At 38.6% G+C, this 10,305-nt stretch overlaps 2 protein-coding genes, 1 long non-coding RNA gene and 1 other non-coding gene across 4 annotated transcripts; 1 reads left to right on the top strand and 3 right to left on the bottom strand.

The window, feature by feature from the left end:
- Nucleotides 1-4,968: 4,968 nt before the first annotated feature.
- Nucleotides 4,969-5,744, top strand: LOC120925039. Its single transcript, XR_005746527.1, has 3 exons — nucleotides 4,969-5,043; nucleotides 5,160-5,531; nucleotides 5,614-5,744. It is a non-coding gene; the product is annotated as an uncharacterized LOC120925039 (long non-coding RNA).
- A 1,413-nt stretch (nucleotides 5,745-7,157) lies between these two features.
- On the bottom strand, nucleotides 7,158-7,957 carry LOC120925038 (protein ALP1-like). The gene is made up of 2 exons (XM_040335936.1): nucleotides 7,360-7,957; nucleotides 7,158-7,279 (listed from the first exon to the last, which is right to left on the bottom strand). The coding sequence occupies exons 1-2, from the start codon at nucleotides 7,944-7,946 to the stop codon at nucleotides 7,276-7,278; spliced, it is 591 nt and encodes a 196-aa protein (XP_040191870.1). The 5' UTR covers nucleotides 7,947-7,957; the 3' UTR covers nucleotides 7,158-7,275.
- Nucleotides 7,946-9,205, bottom strand: LOC120942843. The gene is made up of 2 exons (XM_040355771.1): nucleotides 8,741-9,205; nucleotides 7,946-8,240 (listed from the first exon to the last, which is right to left on the bottom strand). The coding sequence occupies exons 1-2, from the start codon at nucleotides 9,052-9,054 to the stop codon at nucleotides 7,946-7,948; spliced, it is 609 nt and encodes a 202-aa protein (XP_040211705.1). The 5' UTR covers nucleotides 9,055-9,205.
- On the bottom strand, nucleotides 8,381-8,452 carry TRNAF-AAA. The gene has a single exon. It is a non-coding gene; the product is annotated as a tRNA-Phe (tRNA).
- Nucleotides 9,206-10,305: the final 1,100 nt, after the last annotated feature.

The raw sequence follows: 10,305 nt of genomic DNA, 5'->3' as shown, positions 1-10,305 counted from the left end.
AGAAAATCAATCTGGAAATCACGGAAACCGAGGAGAGGGTGCAGAGCGGGAACAAAAAAACAGAAGAAGAAGAGATTGATAGGGGAAGGAGTCATTAATATTAGCGGAATAGAACTCACCAAAGAAGAACTTAAGGTTTTGGATAAGGGCCTCAAATATGCCCCTAAGAAAAACTTTAACAAATTTGATGCGTATGTAGATATCAACAAATTTGCCAGAAATCTCCACATTAAAAAATACATAATGAACAGACCAGGAGAAGGTGTAACAAGAATTACCACTGAAAACAATGATGTTGTGTTCAGTAATCTAAGGAACAAATCTGTATTCAATCCACCAATCAGTAACGACGGACATATTGAAGCATTCAGGCGAATGGTACTGAAAGATTTACATGATTTGAAGATTAAGAAAATATCTGATCCAGGAGACATCAAAAGTGGGATACGGAAACTGGAAGAAAGGAATGATGTGGTGGTTAGACAAGCTGACAAGGGGGGGGCTATTGTCATTCAATCTAAAGTGGCCTACAAGAAGGAAATCGAGCGCCAACTGAGTGACAAAACTACCTATTTAAAATTACCCGGGAACCCAATAGTACGCTATAAAGATGATCTAGCAAGACTTATCAAGAAAGGAAGGAAGAAAGAACTGCTAAATAAAAAGGAAGCAAAATACCTACAACCAGTGGGATGCAAGATACCAGTACTGTACACACTCCCAAAAATCCACAAATCAAGAGAGGATCCACCAGGAAGACCAATAGTTAATGGCATTAACTCCGTAGGTGCGAGAATAGGAGAGTACATAGATTGGTTTCTGCAACCCATAGTGAAGAAAACGGAAGCCTACCTCAGAGATACAAAACATCTGATCCAGTTGTTGGATACTATTGTACTTGATGGGAGTTCTATATACATGGCCACAGCAGATGTATCATCGCTCTACACGATTATAAACCATAAAGAAGCGATTCAAGCCACCAATTGGGCCATGAATAATCTGAGTGATCTTAAAACCCCACAAAAGAAATTTATCTCCAATTGTTTAGAATATAGTCTAGACCATAATTACTTCTGGTATGACAATGATTACTTCAAACAAATATGTGGGATTGCGATGGGCGCTAAGTATGCCCCCAGTGTGGCAAATTTGTACATGGCCGAATGGGAAGCAGAAGTTTTATATAATAGAAAACCACCCCAGTTACTTTTATACAGACGTTTTATTGATGATATTTTAATTATTTGGTCAGGAGATAGGGAGAGTCTTATAGACTTTGGTTTTTATTTGAATTTTAATGAAAAAAACATTAAATTATCATGGGAGATTAGTGATGAGAAAATCAGCTTTCTGGACTTGGAGATCACTAAAGAAGAGTGTAAGTTGATAACAAAAACACATTTTAAAACGGTAGACAGAAATAGCTACCTTCCCTTAGATAGCTGTCATCACACTCCCTGGCTGGAAAATATTCCTAAGGGCCAGTTCCTAAGACTAAGGAGAAACTGCACAAAGACTGACGCATTTCTGGAACAGGCTGACTTTGTCGGCAAGAGATTTATAGAAAAAGGCTACAAACAAGATTTTATTGAGAAAAAAATTAAAGATGTGGTTGCATTAGATAGAGATACGCTTATTCAGGACTCTACTAGAATTAATTCCTTTGCCGGCAAAGTACCACTAATAATGGACTACAGTGTACAGCACAAGCAAATAGAAGCAATCTGCAAGAAATATTGGCATATTGTAAAAGCCGATCGCCATTTATCATCAATATTGCCAGAAAAACCTATGTTTACATATAGGAGGGCACCTACTTTAAGAGACATGATTGCCAAAAATGTTCTCGACCCACCTGAGAAAAAAAGTTTTTCTTTTTTCAATGAGAAAGGATATTATCCATGTAAAAGATGCTTTACATGTAAACACACAAAAGAGAGCAAAAAGAAAAAGGAAAACTTTAAATCCAGTGTCACAGGAAAAGAATATAAAATTAAAGAGTTTATTTCCTGCGATACTGAAGGGGTCGTGTACCTCCTAGAATGTCCATGTAAAATCCAATATGTCGGCAGAACAAAAAGAAAACTTTGGATGAGATTACGTGAACATACACAAAACATTATAAATGCGTTCCCAAAACACAGCCTGTCCCGCCATTATGAGCGTTATCATAATAAAGACCCCTCCTCACTAAAGGTATGGGGCATAGAGAAATATAAACCCCATTGGAGAGGAGATAACAAAGTACAAAAAATTAGTCAGGCGGAATCCCGTTGGATACATGAATTGTGTACTTTAACACCGCATGGGCATAACATTGAGTTTGATCTTAATTGTTTTATATCTAATTTTTAGTGTTTTATCCTTCTCCATTTTATAATGACCGATCTTAGTGTTTTTATGATATTAATATTGCTTTTAGTGATTTTAGTTATCATCATGGTCATTTATCCCTACCCACAGTTGATGTGGATACACTATTTTAAAATACCTTTATGGATACATATTCTTATCCCTTGTCAAATTGACTAGCTATTATTACTATATTCTAATTATCCTTGGTTCCCACCCTCTTTGATCCTCTTCCCACATGTGGATATTATCCCAGTGTTATGAAAACATTTTGGACCATTATTCCTGTTCTTGCCATTCAGATATCCCAATTTTGATATATGTTTCTGTTTACTTATTCTCTTAGCCATCCAGCAGGGGGGTAGAGTTACACTGATTCCTAGCTACCTTTTGCATTATGCCCTTTTCACCACTGGAGGGAGTGCATTCCGTTTTTAACTCATTTTAATTAATTTTACCTGACATTATAGTTATACAAATATGAACGATTAAGTCTTTGTCTTCAAAACCCTTATCATTAGCGTTGTTTATTCAAATGTTTAGATCATTTGTCAATTACTGGCCGCCACGGCACTATTTAAGTCACCCCCGCACCAGCCGCTCTCCATCCTATGATTAAGTGACGTTCTGTCAGTCACGATACGCGTGAGGAATCCGGAGAGCTGTTGGTGACGTCATCCGCTCGCGGCCGCAGAGCGGAGACACCCTTGTATCACACACGCTGATGACTCATCCATGTTTGCGAGTGTACTCTTTGTTTTTTTGACGAATAAATTGTAAAAGGTTTTATGCTATGGGAGCCTTCCTGTTCTTTATTTGAGTGTCAGCGCTGAGATGGTCGAGCGCTCAGGTGCGGAATTTGGAACAGCAAGCTGACTGTGTGAGGTATATCCCATCCTGAACAGCACTACATTAGGCTTTTTTCAAAGCCTTACTAAGGTAAGGGGCTGGTGGAAACGCTTATCCCACACTTGCACTGAGAGACGAGTGGCATCTATTATCTTCTTTTTAAGCACGTGTGCATGTTTATTTTGATGCACTGAATCATCGATTGTTGGTGGAGCACTTAATACACTGGAAATCAGCGATTGAAGTTTTAAAGAAATACATTTTGAACTTTGGACTTCGTTGTATTTGCACAATTGTGCATTTGTCACTTTGGCATGTTTTTTATTATTTTTTATTTTATTTTTTTCTAACAGTATATTTGATTTTAATCCCTTAAGGGATTTACTGTATGGGACACATATTTTTTCACCGCTACTATTTCACTGCAAAATTATTTTGGACTTTATTTTCACTGATGCATGAATTGTATTTTTATTTTTTAGATTTCTCACTGGATTTCATTATTCCTTTCACTGATAATTATTATATATATCATTTTGCACATTGCACTTTATATTGATGTAGCATCATTTTAGGAATCTTTATTCACAATTTAATATAACTTTTGGTCAACGATATATTTTTATTCCTCATCATATTTATGGATTTTTTTGGTAGCACGATGCTCTTGGTGGCACGTTTGTCTACTCAATCAGTTTTTTATTATTAATATTTCACTCTCTTTACCCTCTACATCAATTGATTGATGCTGGGCGGGTTTGACTTGAAGTGGAACATATATACTTACAGATATTTTTGGATACTCATACATGATTTTACTTTCTTGATCTATTTTTAGATAGTTCCTAGCAAGTGCCATCACGGTATCTTACCGCATTACCACTTACCATATTTGATTTTTAAATATTGGGTGGTTATTTCTTTGGACATTTTGAGTGGAAAACCTTTAGACCTACAGTCGGTGGTGGCTTGACGGTTTTACATTTATACTTTTTTGGATTGTCATTTTATTTAAATAGTTTTATTGGGCAAGCGCTACTACACCCTACCTGTAATTCATTTATTCTGAGTGCGTGAGCATTTTTAGTAGTGGCAGCTGCTTATTAGTTGTTATTTATAGTTTATTTCTACCTTGGGTAGGTTGATTTGCGCATTAGTTCCCCCCCTTTTTCATTAAGAAAATAAAACACCAAACAAAAAAAAATTCCATTTAAAAATTAAACACAAAACATAGACATGTGGAGGACAACATCTGTTACAACATCTGGATAGATAGCATTAGCAAGAAAACGCGTTTATTCTAGCAAGAGAACGCAGAGAAAAAAAGAGGCAAGAAACAACACAATAGAGCTTTAACAGGACGAATGTGCCATATCAGAAACAAACGAGAGTTTTACCTGAACGAGTGCTCCCATCCCCTTATTTCGTCTGAGCATGCGCGGGATTTTTATACGCGGATAATGTGTACTAACCAACGGATATATCCGTCGGATAGCTTCACAGCGGATATATTTGTTAAGCATGTCAGCAAATATTTTATCTGCTGAAAAGCGATTCGACGGAAAAATATCCACGGATAATTATCCGCTGGAGTGTACACACCATAGAATATATCCGCTGAAACCCGTTTGCACAGATTTATCCGCGGATGGATTCTATCGTGTGTATGGGGCCTGAGTGTAAGTATATTTTTTGCTCTGTAAAGTTTATATGTTGATTATATGTTGATCAAATGGGCCCAATCTAATTTTTTTATTTAATTCCTAGCCTTCTACGTCCTTGGGAGATGAAACCCAAATCCTATTTTCCCAGGAATTGACCCAAACACCGACTATTGAGGTAATTATTTTGTATTGTCTTGTTTGATATATTCAGCAATGAATGTATGATTGTGTAAGGATCATCCACTTGTCCCCAACTAATTTTTTATTTAATTTTGGATTTTGTTTTACTAGCCACCTCCATCCCAAAAGTCAACACAGCGAAAGAGGCCAAACAAAGACCCTGTCCCTGCCAAGGTGGCAAGCAAGGTAAACTAAACTAAACGTGACGTGTGAATGATTTTGAAATGCTTCCCCATTATTTTAGCTAAGTGCCACGTTTTTTACAGAAAAAAACAAAAGAAAGAAAGGAAACTTTTCCTATTGACCCTACGGACTTTGCCACAGAGGATGTCATCCAGTATGTCCAAGAAAGGCCTTCTCTGTGGGACAAATCCCACAAGAAACACCACGACAACACCTGTACAAGGAGAAAGTGGGAAGAAATTTATGTCAAATTATTCCCTGATTTTGCCTCCTATTCAGATAAATTGCAGGATACCATTGGTAAGAAATTTTTATAACAGGTTCAAAATAGAAGATATACTATAGAATGTTTTTTACTCTCATGTTGTATCATAATTTACAGGAGACCTGGTCGAGAAGAGATGGCGTTCTGTCCGGGACAGCTACTTTAAATGGGTCATAGAATCTAATCTGCCTAGTGGATCTGGAGCAAAAAAGACGACCTACAAACATGCCAAGAGATTGGCTTTTTTGACAAAGGTCCAGGAATTAAGGGCGTAAGTGATATTGTTATAAATATTCATCTTAAAATTAATAAATCTAAATCTCTCTCTCTCCCTACCTGTCTCCTTCACTCTACCTCTCCTTCTCACTCTACCTCTCTCTCCCCTTCTCTCTCTCCCTCCCTCTAGCTCTCTCCATCTCTACTTGTCTCTCCCTCCTCCTCTCTGTCTTTCTCCCCTTGTGTCTTCCACTACCTACCTCTCTCTCTCTCTCTATATATATATTTATATACTTATTCTCTTTTATTTTTGGTTTTAGAACATCTACAAATACGGGTAGCTTGCCTCCCCCTGCTGAACCAACAGCTCAACCTGAGGCCATTCTGGTTAAAGAGACCCCTCAACCTGAGCAGGGTGGATCGCAACATCAACCACCTACAGTCACCAGCAGGCTTCGCTCCTCCATCCGCCATTCATCAAAAAAAGGAAAAGGACAATCAAATGTTCCAATGCATCCTGGATGGCATTGAAAAATTGGAGAACATTTGCACATCCAAATTTTTACATTTGGATGTGCGTGTTCTTCGATTAGAAGGCATGATTGGAGGCCCCCCCCCCCCAAGCCCCTCAAGGGATTTCTTAATGACCCTAATACCCTATATGGAGAGGATGAGTGAGGAGCAGCAGGCTGTTTATAAACAGCAGCTTATAAAATTTACTCATGAATTCCTTAACCCCCCACCCACCCAAGCCCCTATATATCCACCTGCATCACCCTCCTTTCCACAGCAACCCAGAAGTCGGCCATATAGCTCATATGTCCGACCTTACAATAAAACCTTTGAGACAGAGGAAGGGCAAACATAACGGAGAATGTAAGGGTTTCACTCCAAAAAGTTGTTTATGTTTAATTTTTATGCCCTATACTACATCTTTCATTCCGCACCTTACTATCCACCCCTTGAGTGTGCTTGCTGCAGGTTTGATTAGTTGCGAACATGTAGACAGAACATATTAACGTCATTGTGCTACATTCAGGTCACATTACGGTCTGCCACCTCAATGCAAGAGTACTTGAGGGTGTGTGTGAACTTTGACCCTCACATACCTTTGCCTTGAGGTGGCCGAATGTAACGTGACGCGAATGTGGATCTGTGATGTCAATATGGTCTGTCCCAGGTTCCAATAAATTAAACCCGAAGCAAGCAGACTCAGGGGGCCGATTTTAGGATGGATGGTGCCGAATGAAAGATCTAGTTGGTTAACATTATAGGGACACCCACATTGGGATGTGTTCTGAGTCCCAAATCCTTAAGTTTCCATTATTCTTTGGAGAATAAATATTGTTATTTAATATTTATATTTTTTTTGTAATGTTAAATTATATTTGTTAATTTATGAAAAGAGCCGTTTGCTACTTTTTATAAAAAAAAAAAGCTTTGAATTTAAAGTTTAACAGTGTGGTGTTTTATTCAAAAACATAATAGAACTATAATACAATGGACACAATTGTGATGTTTCAGCAATGCAGGTATGGGATTTCCAGTTGTCTCTTGCAATATTCATCTGTGAATATGAAAAAAAAATAATTAATATTTTGAAAGTATTACAGAAAATCATTTTTATAAATAAATAATTATACTTACATTGTATGCTGCCATGGCAATGCACCTTGCTCTGATGAAAAGTAGTTGCAAAACTGTTCACGTATCTGCATCACTGAAACACTTGATCTGATTGGGTAAGGCTCCAGTCCAGAAAGTTGAACCTCTGCTATTTCCTCAATGGTGGGGATGGACGCTGGCTCCAAATTTATTACAAAATTATGCAGAACCACACAAGCTTTAATCACAGAGTCCACGGATTCCGGCTTTACTTGAATGCTGGTGGTAAGTATGCGCCATTTATTAGTGAGGATACCAAAAGCACATTCCACATACCTGCGTGCACGTGTCAATCTATAATTAAAGACACGCCTTTGGGCATTAAGTCTTCTCCCTGAGTATGGCTTCAACAAGTTTTCCGCCATTTGAAAGGCCTCATCAGCCACTATCACATGAGGCAGGGCAGGTCCATCAATACCCGGTAGTGGTTTGGGTCCTGGAATCTGGAATGTGCCAGCATACAGGGCTTTGCCAAGGTTAGACTCCTTGAACACACGTGAATCATTGTTCTGAGCGTAGGCCCCAATGTCAACTGCCAAAAATTTGTAGCTGGCATCACAGATTGCCATTAGTATGATGGAAATTTTTTTTTGTAATTGTAAAATAAAGAGCCACTACCAGAGGGCTTCCTGAATCTGACATGTTTTCCATCTAGTGCACCAACGCAATTTGGAAAGTTGGCGTGTCTCCAGTATCCCTCTGCTGCTTCATTCCAAATTGCTGTGGTTGGCTCTAGAAGATACTGGCGTTGAAGGTTCCTCCATATCGCCTCACATGTCTGTGGTACCAAAGTAGAGATGGTGGATTTCCCCAATCTGAATTGGTAATGGAGCGAAGAAAAGGACTCTCCACTCGCCAAAAACCTAAAAAAAAATCAAAGTATTCTCAATTTTTTTTATTACAACAGTGAAAACATAATGCAATAGACATTAGCACGTTCACGTCCTGCAACAAACTATTTGTGGTGCTACCTACACTTCATATGATTCTGAAAAGATAGATGTGTCTCTGGGTGGACTTGAACCACCAACCTTTCAGTTTTTGGCTGAATGTGCTACAATTGCACCACAGAGACTATACTATCTTTTCATATATGCCGCTGGTGTGTAGATATGTGTATGCATACATATACATACTACATATATATCGATATATTTAAAGACATATATGGCGATTTTTTCAAAAAATGATAAAGGGAAAGCTTGTCCTTTTGGAACCTTTGGTCACATTTGATGACTCCTATGAAATATATCTTAAAGGGGTTATTGGTTGCTATGGGCTACTACACTTCAAGAACAATTTTTAAACATATCACACAAACACATTATATACACAATTGAAGTGGAAGATTAAAAATTCTTACCTTAGGGTCACCACAAGGCGCTGTTCTGGCGACACTGCGAACCGTAGGTGCGTATCCTGCCACTGGATGTCATCACGAACAATCTCCAAGAGGACATCAAAACTAGAGGGAGCCATCCGCACATACCGCTGAAATTTATCAGGGAAAGTACGGAGCTGTAGGTAAAGGGCCTGAAAGGCACCAAGCCGGGGCCTGATGGCATTCACTGGATGCACCCAATACCGACGTGAAAAAATCCTCCTTCTACGTTGCCTCGCACGCTCACGCTCTTGCAGCTCAAGGAACTGCATGCGTAGTATTGGCGATACAATCATTTTCACAATAAAGCTGAAAAAACACAATCACTAGCCACAAATACTGCTCTCCTGACTCACTCCTAGCTCAAAAAGCACGAGCAGATGTGAAACCACTCCTACTTCCTGCCAAATTTCAATAAAACAAGAAAATCTTTATTTATAAAATGACACTAATTCCAAAAACGTATGCGTTTTTTAATCAAAACCGGATGGAACCGTACGCACTTTTTGAAACCGTATATGTTTTATAAACGCATACGTTTCACTTTTGGGCATACGTTTACGTACGGTTCAATCCGTTTCAGCCGCATACGTTTTTTCATATAAATCGTATGCGGCTGACGGACGGGAAAATCGTAGTGTGAACCCAGCCTTACCTGAATGAATATGAACAAGCAGACACCATCATAAAAAGATTCATAGCAAAAAGGATACAAAGAAAGAGAATTATTACTACTGAAAGAAAAAGTTAAGAATATGAATAGAACTACTATGATAGAAGGTTCCACTGACACCAGAAAAAGAAGAATAAGAACCTTGACGTTGCTTTCCTCACAGACTTCAATAGACAACATAAATCCTTTGAGAAGGTCATAAAGAAACATTGGCCAATTTTCCAATCTGACAAAATGTTAAATACTATTCTACCCCCAAGACCCTCATTTATTTACCGTAAAGCACCAAATCTAAGGAATATATTAGTGCATAATGCCCTTGATCCACCAAAACAAATTAAGATCCTCAAAAATCTAAAAAAATGTTTCAAGTGTGGGCAATGCCTTCCCTGTAGAACCAGTAAAAAAACTAATAAGAAAACATCAAAATTTACCTCAACAACTAACGGCTCTGAGTATAACAAAGGAATTAATAACTTGCCATAGCACACATGTCACATATGTGATATAGTGTCCATGCCACAAACAGTATGTTGGGAGAACCACCAGAGAACTGCATGTGAGAATAAGAGAACATATAAACAACATCAAGAAAGGTTTCCCAAAACACAGTGGGGCAGATCCACAGAGCGAGTACGCCGGTGTATCTACTGATACGCCGGGGTACTTTCAAATTTCCCGCGTCGTATCGTTGTTTTGAATCCTCAAAACAAGATACGACGGCTTCTGGGTTAGATCCGACAGGTGTACGTCTTTCTTACGCCTTCGGATCTAAGATGCAATACTTCGGCGTCCGCTGGGTGGCGTTCACGTCGTTTTCCGCGTTGGGTATGCAAATTAGCTATTTCCGACGATCCACGAACGTACGAGTGGC

Source organism: Rana temporaria, chromosome 1, assembly GCF_905171775.1.
Source record: "Rana temporaria chromosome 1, aRanTem1.1, whole genome shotgun sequence".
NCBI lineage: Eukaryota > Metazoa > Chordata > Amphibia > Anura > Ranidae > Rana > Rana temporaria.
The sequence above is the reverse complement of the archived record's forward strand: the minus strand, read 5'-3'. Positions and strand labels throughout refer to the sequence as shown.